The 26,461-nt window shown below is 48.2% G+C and overlaps 3 protein-coding genes across 3 annotated transcripts; 1 reads left to right on the forward strand and 2 right to left on the reverse strand.

Moving 5' to 3' along the window:
* Window positions 1-647: 647 nt before the first annotated feature.
* On the reverse strand, window positions 648-6,383 carry MRPL27 (mitochondrial ribosomal protein L27). The gene is made up of 4 exons (XM_016203361.2): window positions 6,316-6,383; window positions 3,833-3,964; window positions 3,358-3,425; window positions 648-1,173 (listed from the first exon to the last, which is right to left on the reverse strand). Exons 1-4 carry the CDS (start codon window positions 6,353-6,355, stop codon window positions 967-969), a joined length of 447 nt encoding a protein of 148 aa, XP_016058847.1. The 5' UTR covers window positions 6,356-6,383; the 3' UTR covers window positions 648-966.
* A 329-nt stretch (window positions 6,384-6,712) lies between these two features.
* Window positions 6,713-13,714, forward strand: EME1 (essential meiotic structure-specific endonuclease 1). The gene is made up of 9 exons (XM_016203406.2): window positions 6,713-6,973; window positions 7,800-8,605; window positions 8,690-8,817; window positions 10,163-10,252; window positions 10,346-10,467; window positions 10,673-10,799; window positions 11,034-11,149; window positions 11,890-12,079; window positions 12,334-13,714. The coding sequence occupies exons 2-9, from the start codon at window positions 7,822-7,824 to the stop codon at window positions 12,508-12,510; spliced, it is 1,734 nt and encodes a 577-aa protein (XP_016058892.2). The 5' UTR covers window positions 6,713-6,973; window positions 7,800-7,821; the 3' UTR covers window positions 12,511-13,714.
* LRRC59 (leucine rich repeat containing 59) lies at window positions 12,787-26,036 on the reverse strand. Its single transcript, XM_016203409.2, has 7 exons — window positions 25,801-26,036; window positions 23,785-23,844; window positions 21,944-22,102; window positions 21,629-21,733; window positions 18,695-18,767; window positions 16,317-16,490; window positions 12,787-14,743 (listed from the first exon to the last, which is right to left on the reverse strand). Exons 1-7 carry the CDS (start codon window positions 25,903-25,905, stop codon window positions 14,499-14,501), a joined length of 921 nt encoding a protein of 306 aa, XP_016058895.1. The 5' UTR covers window positions 25,906-26,036; the 3' UTR covers window positions 12,787-14,498.
* Between the last annotated feature and the right edge of the window lie 425 nt (window positions 26,037-26,461).

A 26,461-nucleotide genomic window follows, 5' to 3' on the forward strand; every position in this document is an offset into this window, starting at 1 on the left:
TAGTAATATCCTGGCCAGCTTCCTCCCTGGCAAATGTTAAACAGAACTCAGTCCTAGGAGCTGCTGATGAAGACAATGGTCTTTTCCCAGCTCTCCAAGCAACTGGAGGCCCACACTCTCTCACTTAGCTCCCAGGGGACAGCCCAGAGCCTTGGCTTCTGTGAGAGGGGGGAGGTGGTGACTACAGTACTGTCAGTCCCCTCCCCAGGGACAAGGCACCATACGGGATCCTGGCTACAGAAAGCAAAATAAACCTTCTGACCTGCAGCCTCCCCAGGCTCTGAACCCTGTCTGGGCACCAAAAAAGAGGATGGAGATGTGGGGACAGAAGGAGGAGGTTTTCTCTAACTCTCCCACCCAAGGTCATCAGAGTTGGCTGCCAGATCGTGGAGAGGGAGTTAGTGGCCAGAAAAGAGTGGAATCTTACACCCCAGTGCATTTCAGAAATGCTGGGGGTCTGAGCTTTGAGCCTTGTACTCAGTGGGGAGAGCTAAAGGTGTGGGGAGAGGTGCAAGGGGACAGGAAGTTTGGGCTCTACTCTCTGGCTCACTGACCCTAAATCCTGAGCTTCACTGAGTCATCCTTTATCATCCCCAGGACTGCCCCGCTCCCTGCTTCAGCACCATGCGACACCCCTCCTCAAAGAAAGTTCCCTCTTGTCACTTGCTCACTCTGACAGGCCTCTTTTCTGCTTGGAGGTTCCCCCTTGGTGTACACTAGAGAACATACAGAAAGACCAACAAATCAATAAGCAGCTCGATCCAGGTTGTCCCCAAATAGCACAGACTTGTGACTCCAGCTAACTTTATTTTTGGCCCTGGGTCAGGTTTCCAACGGGTTTCCCAGCCAGTCCCTTCACAGTCTTTTTCCTTGGGAGGCCTTGTTGTCACCCCAGCTCTTGACTTCTGGCACACCTGCTCCTGTCACCTGGGCTCCAGTCTCTGTCCAAAGGCCTCAACTGGGAGCTCAAAGCATAGCTACCAGTTTGAAGGTGCCCTCGGGCTTGGCAGGAACCACGTGGACAAAAGTCTTATAGAGCACAGCACCCTTGGGCAGCCTGGTGACCAGATCCACAGCCTCAGAATTGTTTGGATGGGGCACGTAGACCTCCTTAGTGTAGCGGACGATCCCCTCCTCCAGGGCATACAGGTACTTCTTCTTCCCTAGCCCCACCTGCAACACACACAGCTGCTCAGATACAGGGAAAGCAGGGTAGGTGGTCCATCATGGGGCTGCAGGACACACTTCCATAAGGAGTAAGGCCCTGGGGCCAAAGGGAAGGGTTCAGAAAGCTCCATGTTGGGTTCCTTTCCCACTGCTTGACACTGCCTTGCCTTCTACTTCTTTACTGACTATGACAGAGGAGGAAAAGAAAACAGCCAATCCAGGTGGCTGCTCAGTCCCCAAGGGCTGTTAATCTAGACCCACGTCTATGTAGCTGACCAGAGCCATACTGGAAAGATCCCCAAAACAGGCCTAGGAAAATGGCCCTACTCACTGCCCCTGGGAGCTTGTCTCACTTAGACTTCAAAAATACTGGAGTTGTCATATTAAACACTGGTCTGACATACATTTTCAGTTAAATAGTGATATATCAAGTTAGGCTTTAACAAAAGAATAGACCAAAGCTATCTGGGCAGTGCATTTGCTAATAAAACAATGATATTAGGTAATATTTACATATAGTGCTTTACCAAGTGTAAGTACTATTCCAAGCCCTTTTATAATACTAATATATGATACTAAAGCCTTTTTATATGCATCAACTCATTTAATTCTCAATTTGTTTAGTAGGTACTATTTCTAACTTTTTCAGACAAGAAACACGAGCAAAGTGATTAAATAAACTGTGTGTTATATGTAGTTCTTTAACAATATATATTTCAGCTTTTTTCTTTTAGAACTTGAGATTAGATGTGTGACTATTCCACCCAGGCAGTCCACCATTATTTATTACTTCTCTGATTAAGAGAACAGACTCCGGAGCCAGGATGCTTGGTTCAAATCCCAGCACTACTACTTTTTATGTTTGATCTGGGCAAGTTACTTTACTTCACTGAGTCTCAGTTTTCTCATCTGTAAAACAGGGAAAATATTAACTACTTTATAGGATCACCCGAGGATTAAACAAGTTAACAATCACAAAGAGCTTAGACTACTTTGAATGCCTTAGCTCAAAACATGCTGGCTTTTATTATTGTTGTCATTATTTTAGCAAGTCCCAAGAGTTAACAGAGCTACATAGCCAAAGCCTCAAGTTCTAAAAGATAAAGCGGACAATAGTGTGGGGAAGGCCTGGGGAGGGGGTGGCAGTGGGATGGAGGGAGTCGTTGGGGGGGCATCTGTAATACTTTCAACAATGACAAATTATAAAAAAAATATAGAAAGCTACACAAATACAATCAATTCACATATGGATTAGTATTTTTGCAATAACTATAGTTTACTATCAGTCCTTCTGTTCCTACTAAAATTGCTCAAAAAGGGGTGGGGTGTGGGGGCATCGATTACAAAAAAAACTAATTTAAAAAAAATTGATTTTAGAGAGAGGAAGGGAGAGAGAGACAGAGAAATATCAATATGAGAGAGAAACATCGATTGGTTACCTCTCACATGTGCTCCAATCAGGGATCAAACCCGAAACCTGGGTATGTGCCCTGACCAAAAATCAAACCTACCACTTTTTGGTGTACGGGACAATGCTCCAACCAACTGAGCCACACTGGCCAGGGCTAAACTAATTTTAAAATAATGTGAAGAGTACAGCATAGACCTGTGTTACCAGAGAACTTTCCTACCTCAGAAAGTAATCCCGACTTGCTGAACTGAAATCCCTGTCTGGTATAGACCTAATTTCTGATACATTCAATTCTATTGTATTAAATTCAAGCAATCTTTTAGCCATCTAGTAACAACTTTATATAAAGGAGGAATTCTTAGAAATAAAGAAAAATGAATAAATTAAAATTAGTTACCCAAGATTCAGAAAGTATTTTAAATCACTAGGCATCTTTTTCTCCAAGAACTGGGGGTTAGAAAGGAAACCCAATGCTACACCAAGGCAAAACACAGTGATTTGGGAGTCAGGCAGACCGGGTTCAAATCCCAGCTCTGTTACTTTGGCGCCGCCCCTCTCTAAGTCTCTGGCACCTTCCATGTAAACTGGAGACGATACCTACCTACCTTGCAGGAATGGGGTAAGCAGTAAATGAGATAATGGAGGCCCAGGAATCAGCATAATGTTTGGCATTTGGTAAGTACCCAATAAATCCAACTGTTTTATTATTATTACTGTGCTTAGGAGCATGGAGAGGTGGTCCCAGGAAAGAAATGGGGGGGCAGTACAGAACAACTCACATGGGCACCTGGGTGCCAGCGAAAGTGGCGCTGAGTCCCAAGGATATTGCCGACATGAACATAGTGACCTAGAAGAGAAGTCCACAAGTGCACTGACTATGGGACAGCACAGCAAACTGCTAAGAAAACATGATGGCCCATGCTTTCCTGGCCCAAATGCTGCACACCAACCTCTAAGCCTGCCCCTGGATAAAGCCAACTCCCAGCTGGTCCAACACAAGCAGCTCCCTGTTCCCCACCCAGCAGTCTCCTCTCTCCAGTCGCATGTTCAAGGTTCACACTATCTGCTCTTCCTCAGACCTCCCACCCTGCCTCAGGTTTTATCTGCCTTTTTAATCTGGAGCCAAATGCTCTGGTAAGCTAAGCAGAGAGCACCACTGGGCCGGGCTTTGCGTGGTTTTCCTGCTCTGCAAAGGAACTCCAGGGGCACAAGGTATGGTACAGCTGGGAAATGGAAGCAAAGGCACACCCTCACCCTCCATTTTCTTGATGCCAAAGCGTTTGCCTGGTGACTTTCCACCGAGGTTTTTGGAGCTGCCACCTGTCTTCTTGGATGCATATCTGACGGCAAGAGCTGCAGCCTGAGGGGGCCTCAGGAGGGCTGTAGCTGCAGAGAGAAAATAAATGTTGTTCAGACAGACTCTCTTTCTCTGCCCCAGTGGGCCATTTGCTAGTTTGAGGGGTGACAGGAGGCAGTGGCAGGGAAGCTGAGGGAATATGTGAGCAGAAACGCCACTTGACTGTGTTGGTTTTTAGGGAGTGTCTGAAGTCCTTGGCCTTCTCCCATGGGGGAGACAAGTCATTCCTTGTATTGTCCAGAATGTAAGCACTGCATGGGATGTGTGTGTGTGTGGCCAGGGGATGAGGGGTGGGACAGCAAAATATAAATGGGAAAAAACCCAAAACTCTATGTACCCTGGGTCTTGACACATTCAGTCCTGTTGAGGAGAAACAAACACCACAGAAATAGAAGCCAGCAAGAGGACACCACAGAGCTGCCTATTTCAGCCTCACTCACCGTCATGCCCTCAAGGCTCCTTGCACTGTGGAGGGGCCAGACCACAGAGCCCAGCAACAGGACACCCAGAGAGAGACTCCTTCTTTAGCCTCACCCACCACTTCCTTAGCCACTCACCCATCCACTGCACACCAGATGCTTGTAAACTAAAAGGGTAACTTCTCTAAGGATGGCTCCCACAGGACCCTGGCATTTCAGAAGGCTGGACCCTTTCTTCAGCAAGCCCACCAAGGGCAGGTCGAACCAAGAAGACGCACTGCCCTGTTAATCTGACCTCTTATTCCAAAGTGCTCAATGGCACTTGTTTTAGAAAGGAAAGTGAACTGATATTCATACTAACCAAGATGGAAGCCACTTGCTCTACGACAAGCCCTGGGCTGGCAGTCCTTGCCTTCAGGTCTCCAGACACGGCCATGGTTAATCAGGGACATGCCAGGCCTAAGAGAAATCTGGTGGGTCTCTGGAGTCTATAAGTTCAGAGTTCCTAAAGCCTAAGTTTCTGAAGTTTTAATGAGAACAGAGGCTAACTGAGGCAAAGGACCAGAGATAAGGACTGGACAGACAGCACATTAAGTGCCCAGCACCACAGTCTACCTACATTTAAAAAACTACTCATAATCACTAAAGACTTTTTTTTTTTTAAATTGCCAGGCCAGCATGGCTCAGCAGCTGAACGTCGACCTATGAACCAGGCGGTCGTGGTTCAACTCCCACATGCTCCCGTTTCAGGTTGGATCCCCATTAGGGGGCGGGCAGAAGGCAGCCGATCAATGACTCTCTCATCATTGATGTTTTTCTCTCTCTCCCCCTTCTTCTCTGAAATCAATAAAAACATGTTTTAAAGAAAAACACCTATTCATTGTTCACTCAATCACTTAAGCTCAGGAACTGGGCTTTTGCTTTACCTACAGTATCTCATTCACAAATCTTTGCCCTTCACCCTACTCCCCAGCCTTCTCTTCAAAGTAAATGATGCTACCACCTGTGCAGTTGCTCAGGCAGAATCAAGGAGTCATTGCAAATTCTTTCCCTTTTCTCACCTCAAATGTCCAGTTCACCAGCAAGCTCAGTGGGTTCTACCTCCGAAACAGATCTCAAATCCATCCATCCGCCTCCAAATTCACTGACACTAACATCTCGGCTAAATCATCCCTCACCAGGGCTGCTATTACAGCTTCCCATCTGGTTTCCTAATTTCCATCCCTACCCTCTTTAGATTCACATAACAAGAGTTTGCTTTTCAAAATTTAAAATTGAGTCAGGTCACTCTTTTGCCCTTCACTCTCTTACAGAGCTAAGCTTCCTGTCATCCTTCAGGTCTTAACTTAGATGTTACCTCCTCAGAGGGCTCTCCTGACCACTCAACCTAAACAGAGAGGCACAGACACACCGACACACACACACACACACACACTTGCTTTCTTTCACAGGACTTGTCACTATTTACAACATTTTATTTATGTGTTCATTTATTGGGTTATCCACTAGAAAGAACCGTCCAGGGGATAGAGACTATGTCTTCTCTTGTCCTGAGATCCCCAGTGTGGCACAAAATAAGTCCTCAATCTGTTGGGAGAGCAGATTAACTTTTTGAGCTCCAGTGTGCCAAGGTTAGTAACCCATTTTTATAGATGAAAGTGTCCAAACAAAACCAGAAGGGGGAAGCGGCGAGCCCCTGTCAATCGCTAGGGAAGCTGTATCCGCGAGCTGGGTGGGGAAGTACACGTGTTCCTCCAACAACCACGCACAGCTCCGCGCCCTACACGCCACGTGATCAGCGACAGCCGCCCCTCAAAGCTTGTGGGCCCACCCTCTCCTGCCCACGCCCCGCATCCAGGGTCCCCCGCAGGGAGTGGCCTCCACCTCCGCCCCCGAGGCTCCCGGCGAGGTCTCCATCCCACCTCCACCCCTCATTCGGGAACGGCCACGCGACCCTTTACCAGCTGTCCGCGTCCCCAACACCAGCGCCGCCAACGCCATGTTTGCCGCACACACGCTTCCGGTCTCAGTTTCTGCTTCCGCTCCCGGCTGATGTACTTCCGGGTCCTGCGTGTTACTTGAAAGAGTAGCGGGAGAAGTTGCAGGTGAGGCAACTGCGCCGGTGCGGGTGCGGGTGCGGGTGCGGGTGCGGGTGCGGGTGCGGGTGCGGGTGCGGGTGCGGAGCGGCGGGCAGGCTGGGTTTCCCTCCTGAGCGCTGCTCCACAGGGGCTTGGTGGCCCGGGCGGCCTGGGCCTCTGCCGCGGGGTGCGGATGAATTGAGGAGAGTGCCCTGCAGGGCCCGCCGGCCTCGCTCCCTCATTTTGCAGGAGTCTTTGGAGGCTCTGCCAGAGGACAGGGATGAGGTGCGTCCTTAGTCATTGGGCTTTCTTTACGGAGCTCTTACTGTGTGCCAGATACTGTACTGAGCTCTGTAGAAGATGCTTGGTTTCTTTTACTCCTCACAGCCTTATAAAGTACGTATTGTCATTACTCCTGTATTACTAAAGAAGAAAGCGACGCCCAGGAAGGTTACCTGGCTCATCCTGGCTCACATCTCCAGTTAGTATATAATTGTTCAAAGAATGACTCTTGCACATGACACAGCAGTTGCACACCTAGGTATGTATGCAGGGTAATTGAAAACATACCCACGTGAAGACTTATACGTGAATGTTCAATGGCAGCATTTTTCATAATAGCCAAAAAGTGGAAACAAACCAAATGCCCATCAAGTGATGAAAGGATAAACAAAATGTGGCATATCTATACAGTGGAATATTATTCAGCCACAAAAAGCAATGAAGTACTGAAACATGTTACAACATAAATAAGCCTTGAATGCTAAGCAAAAGAAGCCGGTCACAAAAGACCACATAATGTATTATTTCATTTATATGAAATATCCGGAACTGGCAAAAGTAGATTTGTGGGTGCCAAGGGCTGGGGGAAGGGGAAATGAACAGTGACTGCTTAATGGCTATGGGATTTCTTTTGGGGGTGATGAAAACACTCTGAAATTAGATACCTAGTGATGGTTGCACAACCTTGCAAATATACAAAGAACCAGTGAACTGTACACCTTAAAAGAATGGATTTTATGACGTGAATATCAATTTTTTTTTAAAAAAAAGGATGACTTTTTGTCATCTCCATTTCAAATGCAAAGATCAGTGTGGGAACGGGGGGTGAATCTGGTTATTCCCCAATTACCATTTTGTATTAATAATCTCTACTTCATTTATATCTCACCTTGACCTAGAAGGGATTTGAGGAGAGTCCTATTAGACTATAGGTGTAGTTGTCCTGAGTTCCAGGTTGAATGTGTTGACATGCCTTATTTCTCTTTATATATCTCATTTATCTCCATAAAGCTTGGCCATAGAACACATCTAGTGGACTGAATTGAATGCTATAGTCTGTGTCTCATCTTTCTTTGTTTCTTTAGAGAATTTGATAGCACATTATTGATGGCTCTAAAGAAGTCATCACTGTCACTGGAATCCAGTGAGAGTGATGCTGAGGAGTTGCCAGTATTTACCTTTTTGAAGAAGGAACCATCTTCAACAAAGAGGAGGCAGCCTCAGAGGGAGGAGAAGATCGTAGTGGTTGACACCTCAGATTCTGAGGCCTCCTGTCCTCCATCACCAAGATTGAAAGATCCGCCACCTGTCCCAGACACGGCTGAAACTGCCACACGAACACAGCCAGTCAAGGTGCTAAGTAGTGGAAGTGAGGATGAGGAGGAACTTCTTCCCCTGGCTGAGAGACTTACATGTAAGTTTCTGACCCACAAGCAGCTGAGCCCTGAGGACTCTAGCTCCCCAGTTAAAAGCATTTTGGATCACAAAAATGATGGAGCATCATGTGACTGGAAAAAACAGCCCTTTCCGATGACCCCTGATGTTCCCCTGCATGACACCTCAGAGAGGTGTACATCGAATAATAAGGACCGTATGGTAGACAATCCATGCCATCAGCTTCCAGCGTACCAAGCTATCTGCCCTCTCCAGAGCTTAAGCTTGACAGTAACCCAAACAAATGCTGAGGTCCCCCCACCTCAGAAGAGAACCAAGCACAGCCAGAAGGTCCAGAGGAGAGGCTCGCAAGGATGCCAGCCGCGGGGACAAGCAAGCCGGAAGGAAAACACCGTGAGACAACCACAAAGGGAAAAAAAGGCAGCACTGGTTAACAGACCAAAAGCCCAGAGGCCAGAGGAGTGCTTAAAACACATCGTTGTGGTGCTGGATCCAGGTCCTGGTAGCATTTGCCTTCACCATGTGCTAAGTTTTCTGCTTCCTGGGCCACCCACTGACAGCCCTTTCCTGTCTGTTGCAGTGCTTTTACAGATGGAAGGCGGGGGCCAGCTCCTCGGAGCACTGCAATCCATGGAGTGCTGCTGTGTGATTGAGGCACAGGCCGTGCCGTGCAGTATCACCTGGAGGAGAAGGGCCGGGCCAGCTGCGGTACAAGTTTTCTGCTATGTCTCCTCTTCCTTCTCTCCTTTGTACATATTAGTCAAGGCCCCAGCAAGAAAACAGATGGTACACACAACTTAGGATAACTGAGGAAGACTTAATAAAGGGACTGTTTTCCAAGGGGTGGGCAGGGTACAAGGAAACTACAAAGGACAATGCAGTACTTCAGGGTTATAACAGCATTAACTGAGTTTCTTCACCTCAGGTACTGTTGTCATTTCAGATCATTTTGTTGTGCTGGGCTGTCCTGTGCATTGTAGAATGTTTAGCAGCATCTCTGCCATCTATTCGCTAGATGCCAGTAACACTTTCCCCACTCATGACAATGGAACATGTCTCCAGATATTGCAAATGTTTCTTTTGGGGAAAAATCGCCCTGGTTGGGTACCACCAGGTTACCATAGTTTTTACCCTGCCTAGGCCTGAAGGGATGAGAGGAGGAAGTGGTTACTGGAATCCAGAAGGAAAGAAATCTAGAGAAGACCACCTGACACAAGCTTGACCTCCAGTAGAGGAGTGTAGCAAACCCGAGGTCACCCTTTTGGAAAGGAGCCAGGGAAAGAAATACCCTCACCTCACTTTCCTCCCTCCCTCCAATCTTCTGCTGGATTTTCCACCGGCCACCAGCCAGAGGGCATGCAGACTTTGTGATGTGGTCTGTAGAGATCACCCTCCGTGGGCAGAGAGCAGAGTGGGAAAGGGTGGAGAGTGAATCTGTGGGGCAGAGGGAAGGTAATCTGCGTAGGATTCCAAATTCTAACTGGGCTTTGGGACTAGGTGGGCTTGTGTTTGAATCGCAGCCTTGTGGCTTTATTTCTGTGACCATGGGCAAATTATTTCATCACTTTGTGCCTCATGTATAAAATGAGGACACTGTTACATCTGTTTCAGTACGCCCATGTTGTGGGGACTAAATCAGATCACCAATCAGATAGACACATGTTCCTTCCTGGCCCAGGCACCCCAGGTGACTGACTATAGCTCCTGTACCTTCCACTTCACTCCACATTTTCAAGAGTCTATTTAGATGAAACATTATTTTTTTGGTCTTTTATTTGAGCTCATAGTTTTCTCAGCCCATTTCAGCTCACTAATGTTCCTTTCTTATCCTTTGAGATGCAATATACCAAGGCTGAATAGTTGAGGACTGGGGAGGGACAGGATCATCAGTCGGTGGTTCTTGCCACCATGACTTCATTCCAGAAGAAAAAGAATAAAGCAGAATGGGCTAGGCCAATGGGGGTGAGCTCCTCCCCCAGAAGGCCTGGGTCTCTCACAGGTGCTGCGCACCTGCTGACTTGCTCCCCATTCTGGGTTCCGGGTACTTTGGCAGGATGGAGAGGAGGGCTGTGTGGAGGAGCCAATGGTCCTGGTGCTGCTCCTGGCAAAGGCGTTTGTGTTCATGATCCACAACTTCAAGCAGGTGGGTGGAGCCGGATGGGTGGGCACTGAGACATGGGACAGAGGACTGACTCTAGGAAGCAAGCATGAATGCAGTTTCTGCCCCTTTATGCAGGGAAGTCTAGGCTGCACTGAGAAAGGGAAGGAAACACTTCGGAGCTTTGTAACAGACATCACGGCCAGGACAGCGGGGAAAGCTCTGTCACTGGTGATTGTGGATCAGGAGAAATACTTCAGGTTTGAATTTGTCCTCAAGACTTGGCATCCAAAGGGGCAGCTCTTGGGCCAATGGGAGAATTTATTCATTCCAGATCTGGGTACCTCTGCCAGATAGTGTCCCTGCCAAGCCCTGTGGGATGCTCTGGTCCAGTCTTTTCACATCTCTTCTGCCTCAGCTCAGCCTAAAGGTGCCGCCCTTTTTTGATTCCCTTCCCTGCTCCAGTGCTCCAAATCCTCCAAGGAAAAGGAAACAGGGAGTGGCAAACAGAGAACAGGCCAAGGAGAAGCAGCAGCGTAGGCCACCAGAGGCCAACACAGGGCCTGTGGTGTCCAGGGTAGACATGGAGGAGGTAAGAACGTCCTGTTACCTGAGTCAGGCTGGGCACCCACTCTTATCTAACCCAATTTGCTATTGAGAAAGAGTGAAACGCCTGCTGGCAAGTACTCTGTACCTTGGCACTAAGTGGGAGAGAAGGGGCCAAACAGGAGCCAAGGGGCTGGGGTGCAGCCTCAGTGAACAGGGAGGGAAGAACTATTCAGACCAGTCTCGCTGCCCTTCCAGTCTATCTTCCTTTGGGTTTTAGGCATTGGTGGATCTGCAGCTACACACACATGCCCAGGCTCGAGTTGTGCAGAGCTGGAAAGAGCTGGCCGACTTCACGTGCACGTTCACAAAGGCTGTGGCTGAGGCGCCCTTCAAGTAAATGCCCCGGCAAATCCCAGCCCCACTGCTCGATCTTGTCCTTTACAGTGCTTCTGCTACCCAAAGATGTCCCTTTCCTCTGAACTCTGCTCTCTCAAGCATGAAGCAGGAGCTGACCTCACTCGGGGGTATTCTGGGGAAGAGCCCTTAAGCCCAGTCCCTTTAAAATGTTCTGCTTTAGCTTATGTATTTGTGTCCTGCAGGTTGGTACTGGTTCACCAGTAGGCCAGGTTACCAGGATTCATTTACAGGTCAGGTCACATATGCTAGGCTCTCGTAAAGTAAAATTTTTAGCTAACTTAGTTCAAGGAGTGTTCATAGTCAGAATTTAAAATAATGAGACCTCAGAGACAATCTAATCTGAGTACCTCGTTTTCTACCTGATGGAACTGAGGCCTGAAGAGACTGACTTACCCAAGCTCCTAGCAAGTAAGAAGAACCAGAACTAGACTGCATATTGCTTGATACCTAGTCCCTTGTGTTTGACTCTGTGCACTGCCACTCTGGTCAGTGCAACCGAATCTCAACATAAACTAAAGATCTGGTACCTTCTCTTTCAATGAAATGTTTTTAAAGGAATCAGCAACTAGCACTGCTTGAGATCAAAGTGAGCAAGATAAAACATTGTGCCCTCCTCTTCCAAGGTCACTAGAGGGAGGGGTTTAAGTTCCCAATTAAGGGGATAGGTGCAGGAAAGTAACCAGTCACTCACAGCTCTTCATCTGTGCCGTTTTCAGGAAACTCCGAGATCAAACTGGTTTCTCCTTCTGCCTGGAGAGTGACTGGGCTGGAGGAGCAAAAGTGGACCGTGCTGGCAGGGGACTTGCTCACGTCTGGAGGAGGCAGATTCAGCAGCTGAACCGAGTCAGCCTGGAAATGGCCAGTGCTATTGTGGCCTCCTATCCCTCCCCACAGCTCCTGGTCCAGGTATGCTGCTCCAGGGGCCACTGCCCACTGCCCTGTGGCCTCAGTGGGACTCCCAGATGGTTTTCATGGATAGCATTGGTGAGGGCCCAAGATTATCCTGTAGGTCAACAGTGTAGGTCTGCTGAGATCCAAGTTAACACTGATCTGGGTGGGGGGACAGGTTCTCATCCCTCAACCGAAGCTCCCCACACCCTTGTTCCTAGATGAGGGATGACTGAATGGTGTGGTATTAAGAGATCAATTTCCACTTTCAGGCTTATAGGCAGTGTTTTTCGGAGCAAGAACGCCAGAATTTGCTTGCAGACATCCTGGTGCGCCGTGGGGAAGGCGTGACATCCACCTCCCGCCGTATTGGACCAGAGCTTTCCAGGCGTATCTACCTTCAGATGACCACATTGCAGCCTCATCTCTCTTTAGACAGTGCAGACTGAAGCTAGCCCCTGGGGACAGGATGAAAAGCTGGAGATTTCCTCCTCACCCACCTCAGGACATGACTACAATGAAGAGACTGGAAGTGCCTTCTGGAGCACGAGCTTGGGCCAGGCCCACAACAGGCTCTTTCCCAGGTGTCATTACCTGTCAACTGGCTGAGATATTTGCATTTACCTTCACCAGCATTGTGTTTGTCTCCTGGCAAAAATCAACTGCCATGCAGAAGCCACCCCTGCCCCTGCCCGAAACAGCCCTCAAAACAAAGGAACACAGAGCACTCAGACATATATTTAATAATTGTAAAAATCCAAAAGAACCTCAGCATCAAATCTTGAGATCATGAGCGAAGTGCCCTCGGTGGGTTGGCTTTACTAGGCTGGGTGTCCAGCCTTCCTCTGACCCACTGAGGCTGCCTCAACCAGCCAGGGAACGGGTCTGATCACTGTGCCGACTTCTGTATTCTCTTAATCCTATTTTACGTACTATGTGTTTAGTCTCAATAAAGCATTTGTAGCAATGGCTCTGGAGCTTGGAGGAAGACTAAAGGAATGTGTAGTGATTCCGAGTAAGGTGTGGGCCTACGCAGCAGAGCTATCCTTGGGGGAGGAAAGTCATTCTTCAGTATCAGGACAGTCACAAGTGGCAGTCCTATCCAATTGGGCCACTATGGCTAAAAACCTGGACCCTATTGCCATAACAGGTTCTTGCTCTCCTGGGCAAGAGGCAAGGAGCTTGCAATTGGGAAATTTCAGTGAATGAGCACCATGACATGGCCATCTCTGATCCCTTCATCCAGCTGTTGTCAAAGATGAAGCAAAGGAGGCCACTGAGCAAGCAAGCAAGCACTTACTCTAGCAGACGAGAGAATGGCAGTCCTGCACTTTATTGCACTAGTTACTATAGTGCCTGACAACTGTTAAATGCCATGATGCTCCTTGACTCCCTTCACCGCATAGGTATAGTTCTAGGTCTAGAATCAAACAATTCTAAACCTCAGTCTCTATGATGCAGGAGTGTTCAGGTTGCCTTTGAGGTATTTAGTCACACTACTACCAGCTGTCACAGTGTGGCTTTGCAAGGCTCTGCCTTCTTGTTTATTGGCAATTGGGGGGTGGTTAATGCTCTAAAATGGAGAAATTTCATAGAAGCCACATAAGTAGGGGCAGGACTCCACAGGGAGCTGCCCAAGAACCTCATGCCTATGAGATTTCTATCTGTGGGTCATGAATCCGTCTACATGAAAAATTCCATACTCTGGCTGAGAGACTCAATTCTGGTGTGAGTTCTGTTCTCTCAGGACATTATAAGGAAGGCAAAATGATAGGAAAGGAAGAATACCAGAATGGGAGTCCAGCTCTCTCAAACTAGCTGGGAGACCATAAACAAGTCATGGAAGGCCTCAAGTTCCTTATCTGCAAGTGTTCTATTGGACTGGATAGTCTTGAAGTCCCTGTCTGAGCCTGAGATTTTGTGTGGTCATTAAAATGTCTGAATGCCTGAGATCCTTAAGAAAATAGGTATGCTCCTTACCTCTGATTTAGGCTAGATTTGCTGAGTATGGTATTCCTAGTCCCCAAAAACAACCCACTGCCTCCTGATCTGCCCTGGCTACCCGGGGAGGAATGAAAGGGTTTGTGACACACAAACATATAAATGTAGTGACAGCTGACCATTTAGTAGAAATGAGCCTTGCCTTTACAGTTTCGTATAACAACTAGAAAAGGCTGTTTTTCCTCTCCCCACCCCAAGCATATTCCTTTAGGCCTGCAGGTTTTTTCCTTTCCCTAACTCCCACTTCTTATTCCATCAGGGAACCCTGACTAAGGAACAAAGAAGTCCTACAAAAGAGGAGGCCTCAAGTACCAATCAGCAGCCATTTAATGACGGCAGGTAGGTCTGACGCTAAAAAGAGGTTGTGTCCAGCAGAACCCAATTCCATAGGAATCCAAGTTCCAAGGCTGGGAGGCAGCAGGTGTTGAGGACAAGCTCACTGCTGAGAATTGGTCTGCAGGACCCACTGGAGGATGTGGTGGCTGCGCAGACCCCGGAGCGCATTGTCGTAGATGGTGTTCACACTGGTGCAGACGGGCTGCTGCTGCAGCTCTGTCACCCGGCAAACCACCAGCCCGCCAGCCACGCACAATAGCAGCAGCAGCAGCAGCTTCAGCACAGCCCAGGACCGGTTGTGTTTCCGGGGTGGCTGCTTACGGGACCGAGAGCCAGACTTGGATTCTGGAGTGACAAAGTCACAGTAGACAAAAAAGTTCAGTCAGTTTGAGGAGACCCACACTCTCTACCAATTGATGCTAGTCTCTTCCATGCAGATCCACACACACTCCCTTCTCTAAGGAAAGCTCCCAGGCCTGAATGTTATTTTAAGAACATCTGAGCTCTTAAAAACTTTGCTACGTGGAGACTGAAATACAAATGCCTTCTCCTTGGATCTTAAGGGAAGACATTCAAAACTGGAACTCAGTCTGGATGTCTTGCATGGTGTACACAGTCCCCAGGGTCCTAAGTTCTTGAAATCGTAGCAATGATCCAGGCCCCTTGGGATCAGGGGAGGGTCTTATTAGGAGGCATGGATAGAGTGCTGCCCACATGGGGAAACACTTTTGAGATTTTTATTTTTTTAATTTTTATTTATTGATTTTTAGAGAGGAAGGGAGAGGGAGAAACATCGATTTGTTGTTCCACTTATTATGTATTCATTGGTTGACTTCTGTACATACTCTGATCTGGGATCGAACCCGCAACCTTGGCATATCGGGGACAATGCTCTAACCAACTGAACTACCCGGCCGAGGCCTTGAGATAATTAATATTGTTAACCTTACACAGGGTGAGGGAAAAGTAGGTTTATAGTTGTGAGTATGTGAAACACAGTTTATTTTTGTATTATCTATTAATTATTGTATTATTTTCCATATGAACAACTATAAGCCCACTTTTACCCCACTCTGTAAAAGATGTATATAAAAAACAGTGATTATTGCTGGCAATGGGGGATTAAAGGTGATTGCCATTTTCTGATAGAGACAACTTTTCTAAATTCTCTACAATGAACACGTATATATTACATTTATAATTAGAAAAAAATGGTTTTGAGATTTTTAGGCAAAATTTTTAAAACCCTGACTGAGCACCCACATGCCAAGAACTCAAGATCCTGTCACATAGGTTTTCTCACTCCAGCCTATCACTACCCTGTAAGGAGGTATGATCCTCATTTAACACAAGGAAACAAAACGGTGGTAAGGTTAGGCGACTTGCTCAAGGTCAGCAAGGGTGAGCAGGGACAGGCCACAGGCCTTCACCTCCCTCCAGAGCTCCTCCCTCTCAGGTGCCTCTCCCTTGGAGGCCGCTGTTGGCCCAGAGGGTATATGATCCTCCCTGTACGTGGAGACACATCCCTACACAAATTCAGCTGGACACAACATGGCTCCCTGAACACAGGCCAGATGATTCCTGTGGTGTTCAAGCAAAAAGAGAGTGATCTATTCCAACTTGGAAAGAAAACTACGGGCAGTGCTGGCTTTACATGCTCATAAAACACACCCAGTGTACTTCACGGATGTGAGGGACTTTACATGTGCCTCTGGGGAAACAAGCCCGTCAGACAAGACACCTGCTCCCCAGGAGAGTCCCCCATTCCTTGTAAGCAAACCTTCCGAAGTGCTCCCAGGCTGTGGGGGTCACTGCATCTGATTGAGGTTCATAAGCCCGCTCACTCATCCATGCCTGCACACATCCGTGCGTCCCCCCGTGCACCCTGCCGGAGCATTACAACTGAGGGAAAACTTACTCGATGCCTGATTTCCTTCCTTCTTAGGTTTCTTCTCCGGCTCCCGTTTGGACGCTTTGAGGGCATCGTACTCCTTTCTCCGGCGCTCCTTCTCTTCCGCCTTCTCTCGCTTCCGCACTTCCCGTTCCTGAGCCTCCTTGGCTCGCTGCTTGGCCTCCCGCTTCTTCTCGGCCTCTACAAGAGAGTACACCCCAAATGGCTTCTCTCCCCACCTTCCAGTGTTTCCCGAGTGGTTAACAGATTGGGTTCAGCCTCCTTTTCCCTGTGTCACCAACGACACATAAAGGAACCAGCTGTCTTTCTGCCCTCCCTACAATATAATAAACTGCTCTCAGGCTTTGCTGAATGGACCCATGAGGGGGTTTCTAGCCACAAGCTGCAGAGAGATTAGGGTGAGGTTACGAGAGGGGCATAAGGCCTGGGTGATGAGCCTGGTGCTCCCCTAGAACTAGGCACCGGTTCAGATAGCACAGCGATCAGCAGCCTCCTACAACTCAGCTCTAGGAGAAGAAACAATGGAGGTGCTGAATCTGTGGGATTCCTGACTCCCCACGCTTCGTAAAGGAATGTGGCTTGAGAAGGGCAAGTAAGAAGAGAAAGTGAGCACTTAGGTTCGAGGTTAGAGACAATGGAAATGTTTTCCTGAAAGAGCAAGACAAACAGTTTGTAATGTCTAGACTTAATTCATTCTGATTTACTTCTCAGCTCAAGGATGTTTACATACAGTCCCCAACTTACAAATTATTGGGTTCTAAAAATGTATTGCCAAATTCGTTACTTGGAAATCTGAAGTACATTTTTCCAAAGCCAGAATGCCACAAGTGGTGGCTAAATGTCCTTTTAGGGCTTAAAAGCCTACTTGAACCACCATGTAGCTGAATAGTGGTACTCTGAGTACTGTAGCTTTCCACTGCTTCCCTGTGAACAAACAGGCTCCAGGTCCCAGCTGGGTACTGGGAATGCCAAGAACACACTAACAGCCTCCGAGAACATGTGCCGTCAAGCAGTGAAAGCAGCAGCGGTTGGAGTAAACGTGGCATCATAGTAAGGGACGGTTGTAACTCAGGAGTTCTGACCTCAGGGACTGCCTGCAATCAGTCCCACATATGTCCCTCTAACCACAGGAGTCCTACAGTAAGGGGCTCGGGTAAGCCAGGCAACAGAGCACCGGGTTGCCAGGCCTTGTACTAAGTGCTCAAGGTACAGCAGTGAAGACAAGCCAGGCTCTAGTGCCCAAGTCATCTACTCTGTACAGAAGGAGACGAACAAGAAACCAGTGAAGAAACAGTAAAAAAGACAGTGCTGTGTACCACAGAGGAAATCATGGAGGATGTGATGGAGAACGACAAGTGGGGTGGCTTTTCTAGTTGGGCTGGTTCAGAAAGGGTTAAGGTTAACCTAAGGCAACATTTGAGCAGAGGCAGAGATTACATGAAACCAACTGTGGAAAGATCTGAGGGAAAGGAAAACAAGTGAAGCCCTGAAGGTGAGACTATGCTTGGTGTGTTTGAGCAACAGCAGGGGCTTGTGTGGTTAATGTTAACTGTAGTGGGGGGGGGGAGAGGGAGAGGGAGAGGGAGAGGGAGAGAGGGGGAGAGGGGGAAAGGGGGAGAGGGGGAGAGGGGTGTGTGTGTGTGTGTGTCTGTGTGTGTCTGTGTGTGTCTGTGTGTGTGTGTCTGTGTGTGTGTGTGTAACGAGGCTGGAGAAGCAAGCAGGCGTGGGCCCTGGCGGGCCTTGATGGCCATGTTACTGAGTTTGAGTCTCATTCTAAGTTCAGTTGGAAGCAGTTCAATTGGAAGTCATTAGAGGGTTTTAAGCAAATAGCAGCATACTTGATTTGTTTTAAAAAGATCTCTCTGGCTGCTGTGTGGATAATGACTTTGCAGAGAGGGTACAAGTATGGAGACAGGACACCATGTTGGGAGGTACTGTGGCAGTCCATGGGATGGAGGTCTAATTATGGAGGTGGCGGTGGGGGTAGAGCAATAGTCACATACAGGCGTGCTGACCAACTGGATATAGGAGTAATAGAAAGGAATCATGGACAGCTTTCCAGTTTCCATCTTGAATGGACTGCAGGGATGCTGATTTCCTGTTCTGGAGGAACACTGCAAGGGGCTAAAGGGGATCCATTTTAGCCATGCTTAATTTGAGATGCCTACTAATCCTCCAAGCAGACAGACAGACAAACAGTTGGATGTGACTCTGGAGCTCAGTGGAGAAAGCAGGACTGGAGAGAGATTCGTCAGACAATGATACTGTCTTCCACCACACTTCCCCATTGCTCCACATGACTCTACTGGATTCCAGCTCTTAAAGCAGATCCAGCTGCTGGGATCGGGGCCCAGAAGATGACTAGAGGAGGAATGGCCACATACCTCGTTCTACTTCCTGCCGTCGCTGCCTCTCTCGCTCCTGATCCGCCTGCACGACCTTCATGTGCTGTAACACCTGCAACGGCAGCAGAGGGCGCTCAATTACTCCACACTGTAGTCTACCTCTCTACTTTGCTGGGGGAGAGGAGTCAAAAGACTGCTCTTCTCAGGATCCCAGATCACAGCAGGCCCCAAAGCAGTGCAGAGCTAATGGAGTTAATCTTCTCTGTATCCTAACTTAGTGCTGATCCCTAGAGAAGAGTCTATGAGCCCAAAGTTTGTGAACACAATGAGAACTGGAAACTGTAAAAACCCTGCCATTTATAGTCTCTGATGTACATGATTTCATAATTCTCCCAGCAACTCTGTGACAGCAGGGACTACTCTGTGATGAGCAGGGACAGCAGTTCCCCCAAGGCACTTTCCGGACCTCCCTCCTCTGGCTACCTCAGGCTCCCCTCCCCCAGTCCTGGGGATTTCTCTTATCAAGCTCAGTTATAAAACTTTGAGTTCCCAAGTGTAGGGACTATTGTCCTGTCTGTAGGCGAGCACAGAGCTTAACTAATTACAGGTGCTCAATAGATGTTTGATGAACAACTGACTGGATTCCCATTTCAAAAGGCAAAAAACCGAGACTCTGATAGGGTGATGTATCCATGTCCCATGGATAGAAGCAGCACAGCTGGGAGTGCAGGTCTTCTGAGTTCCCAGACCAGAGCCTGTTCCACTCATTCATGCAGAGGCAGGAGAGCTGGAGGCAAAAGGGATGAGCCATTCTGCCCAAACACCAAACCATGCACTGGTGGCTGAGCCCCTTGAATTCTCCTCAACTCGGTCATTGTTGACCTCTGACTAAAACCACCTCAGAGATTCTCACAATGCTCATGGTTAGGGGAGGAGGCCAACGACCTTTTTTTTTTTTTTAGAACCTGGTATTCCTTGGATGTAGGGGACACAGTCCAAGCTTGGAGCCCAACAATCCAGACTCTACCACTTCCTTACTACCACTGTGACCTTAGCAAGTGACTTAACCTTTCTTTTCTTTTTTGACTTAATCTTGCTGAGGTGATTTTCTCTTCTGGGAAACAGAGATAACACTTTTCTGGCCTGTTGCAAAGATTAAATTACATAGCTTGTACTAGCTGCCTAACATAACCCCTGGCATTATATGTGCTCGATAAATGCTTTTTTATTTCATCTTCCTAACGGCATTAATAAGAAAAGAGAGGAAAACCTAAACTATTCTAAATTACAACAGCAAATTGTTTGTTTCACTACCACACTAGACACCCTTCAGGACAGACATGTATTCAAATGTAATTACTTCCTTTCCTTCGTGGAAACTTCAGACATGCACACATCCATCATGAGAGGGCTCAGGAGCAGGCCTGCAAAAGCAGATCCCTCCAAGAGCCTGGTTTGAAGCCACAAGGAACCCAGTCCTTGTGAGCCTGTCTAGACTGCGAGCCCCTGGATTTTGTCTACCAATCCCAATCCACAGCATATAGTAAGCACTTGACACATGTGAGTACTACTGAAGACCTTTGCACTCAATAAAAAGTTTTTATAGGTCACAAACTGTAGAGTATCAGCAATTTCATATGGTTCAATATATTATTTGTTGACTGAATAAATGGACAAATGAAAGGCATGTGCACAATGAGGATGTCTCATGTCAGAGATATGAATACCTCCTTCCCAGGGTTATGAGGATTATGAGATGAAACACACAAAGCATGTAGGACACAGGGAGAGTAGTCAACAGTAGCTACTACTGGTCTTTGAAACAAACATCACTCCTAAAGCACCATGTTTTGAAAACAGGATTTTACTGATCACCTGGTACTGTTCTCCGCTAAGGGCAAACTGTCCCCTTGGCCACTTGGTTGCCTTAACTTTGTTGTTGGTTTCTTGTAACAATGGGTGGTACAAATGATGGGAGTATCTAAGAAGCCCTGAGCTAATGATAAGAAAAGGCCACTACTCTTGAGATTCTATAGAGACCCATCATTCACACATTTTACTTCCATTAATTCTAGCACTTAAAGCCTTCTGACCAGCTGGCATGGCTCAGTGGCTAAGCGTTGACCTATGATTCAGGAGATCGTGGTTCGATTCCTAGTCAGGGCACATGCCCGGGTTGTAGGTTCGATCCCCAGCAGGGGGCATGCAGGAGGCAGCTGACCAATGACTCTCTCTTATCATTGATGTTTCTATCTGTCTCTCCCTCTCCCTTCCTCTCTGAAATCAATAAAAAAATATTTAAAAAAATAAATAAATAAAGTTAAGGCCTTTTTGTTCACCATACCCCCTAAGCATAGCCAAAGTCATCTGATGCTCAGCTTAAGCAGCAGCAATTCATTCTAAAGCTGAAGGGAAAAAATGACTACAGTTGGGAGTTTTTGAGAGATGGGTATAGTGCTATTCTTAAGAGCCATGTGAGGCACCTTCAAGGTTACTGGCAATGTTTGCCTTCCGTGCTGCCTTTGTTTCTTCACTATGTCAGATGACTCAATTGAAATCAAATGCGAGGTTTGCAAAGGATATGTCTGTTTATAGCTATAAACTCACAAATATTAATAATACCTTTATTATCAAAATTCCTATAATAACTGAGACTCAGAAAGGTGACCGTCCCTAACCCTCCTGTCCCATTCAAACAACAGTTGACAATGAAATATTGGATCATGGAAGGTCCTGATTTCTTAAGAATGGAAGTCCGGCAGTAGAGCAGACACAGGCTTGTTCTACTACTGGTAAAGTAAACATAGAAACAAAGGTCCCTTTGCTTAACAGGTTCATGGTATACACAGGCCACTGAGACCTTAGAACTTTAATCATCACACACTACAGGTATCCTGGGAGAGAAAACAAGAGGAGGCAGAGGCAAGTCCCAGGAGAGTATGTGAAGGAGACACCGGGGAGCTCCGTGCTTACCTTGTTGGCACACTGCTTACACTGCTTCTCGTCCAGGCAATCCCCTGCCACTTTGGCCAGGACAGGATCCAGGGGGTTATCCTTCAGGTCCAGCCACTTCAGGCTCTAAAGAGACGGGGTAGAGGGGCTGGCTAAGCCTGAGTTCACACACACAGTCCCCCAAAATGGGTAGGAAAAGAGCCCCCCTATGTCCCAGCTGTAGGGAAAGCCATGAGGCAGCACCTATTTCGATCAACCTTTTTCCAAGTCATGCTTCAGGAGTCCCTGAGCCCTTTGCCATACCTGGCCATGAAACACTGGTTCATGAATTGTTACCTTGAGCTGAGCAAAGCTGACAGGCAGGGTGACCAGCCTGTTGTTAAGGAGATCCAGGTGCTGGAGGTTGACCAGACGGCCAAAGTCGGCCGGCAGTTGCTGCAGTTTGTTCTTACTCAGGTCCAACTTCACCAAGTGCGTGAGGCCACAGAAATCCGACTAGGACCCAAAGAGAGAACACCTAAGCCTGGGGCTCACACACTGATGGAACAATCCAGAAGCCCCCAAGTCAGAGGCACCTATGTGTAAATCCTGACTCTACCTTTTACCAGGTAGTCCACCTCAAATGAAAATGGACATAAGAAGCATCACTCCTGGTGGTAAGCAGTGAGATGTGTATGCAAAAGGGCTGAGCACAAAGTAGGCCCAAAATAAGTGTGGGTTCCTTCACCCTCAGTTCTCCCTCTAACCCATCGTCCACATGGCTACCAGGTGTTATTGGAGTGACTGGGGACCCATTCTGTCCTCCGACACAACCCTATGTTTGCCTTTGACAGGAGCGGTCAAAACACAGAGAGACCACCCATTTTCCTAAAAAGATCAAGCACCCCTTGAATACCCAGTGTTATTCTTTTTATTTTTGTAGCACTTAGCACAGTACTTAGCACAGGTGCGCCATGAGTGTTCTTTAAATGACTGACTAATGGGCTGAAGGGCACCCTACCCATAACCTGGTTCTTCTCCAGCACACATCAAAACATCCCTCTTGTCACTAAGCCTTTCTCAGCACCAATTTGAAGTGATGCTCCAACCTCAGCTAACAAGGCACTATTCGTGTTCTCTGGGGACTTGTAAACGCCAGGGGATCTACACCAGGAGATCTGCACTGCAGAGGGAGGCAAGACAACTGAACTCAGATTGAAAAGTGCACTTCGGAGTGCTGAGTGATCATCTGATAAAGCGTACAGCAGGTGTCAAGTTGCAAGGAATTCTGCCCTTCTTTAATTAGGCACAAAATACTTCCTGGAAGAAGTGGGATCTCAGATGCCTGTTTCAGTGTTAAAAATGGTTCTTGATGGGCTTCAGGACAATGCTACAATGAGTGAGGCCCAGGTGAATACTGAGAGGGGAATGGACTAATGACCCAGTGAAGAAACTACCAACTTCTGAGACTCCATTCCTGAGACAGAACCCAATAGAGAATGGTAAGGAGTGACTTGCCCAGGGTCATGATGGGAAAGGCATCATTACAACAAACTTAAGCCTGACTGTGAAGGAGCACTACTATGGAGGAGAGAGCAGCCATTACCCAGGAGAGGCTGAAGGGATGAATGACTCCAGCACCTACATAGGTGGAGCAAAAGGAGAACTGGTACATGAAAAATCAAAAGGATTTGACCACAGATTGGATGTGCTGAACAAAAAAGTATATTAACTAAAGATTGAGAGGATAATGACACAGTAGTCCCATAAAACCACACTTTTTCCTGTTCCCCATCAAATGTTATACAAGGAGGCTGTTTATGAACAGCTTTCTCTCTGAAATGCAGGCAATTTATAAAGGTCTCCAGTCTCCTCTATGCAATAGGGAGGTAAACTATTTTTCAAAGTAATAAAATAAGGCAGGAAAAAAGATGAGCCCATAGGTGACTCAGCCAGCATCCGGTTATTGAATTTCGTTTTCTGTGGCCTGACTTTCCCACTGTTCTAAAAAATGAGGCCCCTACCTTGCTTCCCTTCCCACCGAAGCGAACCACCCCACTCCACCCCAACACACTGAGATTGAGCTGAAACCTGCCTGCAGGCCTATCCTGAAATTATGCCTTATGACACAACTTCCCCAAACAGGAAGATGAAGCATCGGGGCTCTAGAAGGAATTGTACTTGCTTGCCAATCTTACCGGTAGAGAAGTCAGTTTATTGCAGGAAAGATCCAGTATGGTGGCCTTTGGAAGGGCAGCCTAGGAAAGGGAATAAGAACAAAATGTCAAATCGACACAAAATGATTCAGTGACATCTGCTAAGGAAGCATTTACCAGTTCCCATTTATTAGGAAAAGTCTTTTTTTAAAAAAAACAACAACACTAAAGTATAATGTTCCTAGGGATAGGAGAGGAAAAATGAGCCTATCAACCACAACCTAGGGAAGAATGCAAAGAACAGGGGTTTCTCTATGGAACATCCAAGAAAGGAAAACAGATTCTTAGAAATGCTCCCTAGCATATTTAATATTTTCTCTAGCACCCTTCCTTATTAGGTTTCAGTTCAGGGGCTGTCTAACATAGTTTTGCAATTTCCATATTCCCTAGTTCAGCCCTTCCAGACACTCAATATACACACTGGCTGATTCATGACTGAATGAATGAGTAAATGAGTAAAAACAACACGCTATGGCCTATCTCCATTTTCCCTGGTGTTCAGGACTGGAGAGGCTCAGCAAAACTGATCCTTCCTTCTCCCAAGGGGCAATGTTGTGCCAGGAGTAAATGGTTTCTCGGACAGCAGTCCTAGGGCCTGGTAGAAATAAGGCTGGCTGCCCGGCTGGGCGTGGCTCAGTGGTTGAGCATCGACCTAGGATCCAGGCGATCAGAGTTCGATTCCCGGTCAGGGCACATGCCCAGGTTGGGGGCTCTATCCCCAGTTGGGAGCGTGCAGGAGGCAGCCGATCAGTGACTCTCGCACCGTTGCTGTTTCTATCTCTCTCTCTCCCTCTCATTTCCTCTCTCTGAAATCAATAAAGATATACCTAAAAAAAAAGAAATAAGGCTGGCTATCTTCCTAGGGTGGGAAAGAAGCCAAATACTCAGTTAAGGACACCCTGGGCCAACCTATACTTTCCAACTGTCAGAAAGTCCCAAGGATAAAGTTTCACAACCTAAAAAAGTTTTAGATATTACAGTGGGAAGAAAGACATAATACCTACATGTATCGGCATTTGCTGCCTGCCAAATAGTTCACATTACAATCTTACTGAATCCTCACAACCTCTATGAGACGGGAACTACTATCACCATTTTATAAATGAGGAAATGTAAGAATAAAGTTAACTAGCTTGCCAAGGGCACTCAGCTATTAAGCAATGGAGCTGACATATTAACTGGGAATCCTGTGATAGCCTCCATACTACACAGCCACAACAGTGGGAAGACTGGGTCAAGTGCCAAAGGCAGTGAATAAAGTCTACCTCATCCAAAGGGAGGCCAGTGAGGACGGTGCAGGTGGGGAACCAGGTGGGAAAAGCAGGGATGACCTATCTCACTCCACTTTGGCAACTAGTTGTGTAATCTCCTAGGGGCCTCTGTTTCGTGGGTGGGAGTGTGAGGGTAGGGGCGTTGGAGGAATGGGCCCCGGCAGCGCGGATCCCGGCTGGTTTCAGCCCAGTAGGCAGGAGACCTTGCCAACCAAGCAGCGAGACCTCTCCTTCTTCAAGGAAGGTCGCCTCAGGGCTGGGGCGGCCAGCTGGGGTTGCTGGCTTCCTAGGAAGCCCTGGTTCTGGGCCACACCCTGGTTTACCCGGAGGCCTACTTCTCAGACCTAGTCATTCATTCATTTGTTCATTCATTCTCCCAATACGTCCAGCAACCACTCCGTGGGCGCCCACTTGGGGTCAGGCACGGAGCTGGGAGCTGTGACCCCCCCCCCCCCAAATGGGGCAGGGGGAGATTTACTCTTGACCCGTACAAAGCCCAAGGCCAGATGAGCAGTTCTCCCCTCCCCCATCTTCTGGAACTGCGCCAAAGTGACACGTGTACATCCCAGGAAGAACACTGGGGCCGGCCGCGGCCTCCCCGGGGGCCTTAGTCCCACTTTCCCCACCTTATTTTAAGTAAAAACTGAGGTATGGGAGAGGAGACGGCCCATGCAAGGGCCAGCGCCAGCCGCGGGTGGATGCCTGGGCCTCGCACGAGTGTACTGACCAGCTCCTTGACCGGGACCTCATTCAGGTCGCTGAGGCTCAGGTCCAGCTCGTTGCCGTCCAGCTTGTCGCGGAGATTCCCGCCCTTGCTACCGGCCTTGGTCATGGTGACGCCGGCTGAGCGGTCCCGGCTGCAGGGCTCCAACCGACAGGAGATGCTAGAGAAGCCGCACTTTCGGCTCAGAGGACTCGCACCCAACCGACAATGCCTGCGCCCTCCGCCGCCCCAGGTGCAAGACCTCCGTCGCCCGTCCGCCCGCCGGCCGCACTCTGATGCCCGCGCCCCACTCCCACCGGTGCCGCCGCGACGACGACCACTTCCGTGTCCACGTCACCTTCCACGGCCACCGAGACGGCTGGGCTAGAGTGGCCCTAGCAGGTGCGTGAGCGCCCTCTGGCTCCTGGGATAGCGCGCTGCAGCTGCCGCCAACACCAGAGGGGTGGGGTTCAAGGCTCCGAGGTCGGTGGTGAGGCGGGGCCCGCTGAGTTCCCTGGTGACTCCGGGACACACCCGCAGGCATCGTCGCTGGCCACACTAGGAGGCAAAGGGGCACGGGAATGGGGGCCAGAAGACCTGGGCTGCATCCAAAACTGACCTCATGAGCGCAACCCCATTCTCCTGGCTTAGGAGCCGAAACTGTGTGTCCTTCAAAATTGCTCTC

This window comes from Miniopterus natalensis, chromosome 17 (assembly GCF_054644295.1).
Source record: "Miniopterus natalensis isolate mMinNat1 chromosome 17, mMinNat1.hap1, whole genome shotgun sequence".
In the NCBI taxonomy this organism is placed as follows: domain Eukaryota; kingdom Metazoa; phylum Chordata; class Mammalia; order Chiroptera; family Miniopteridae; genus Miniopterus; species Miniopterus natalensis.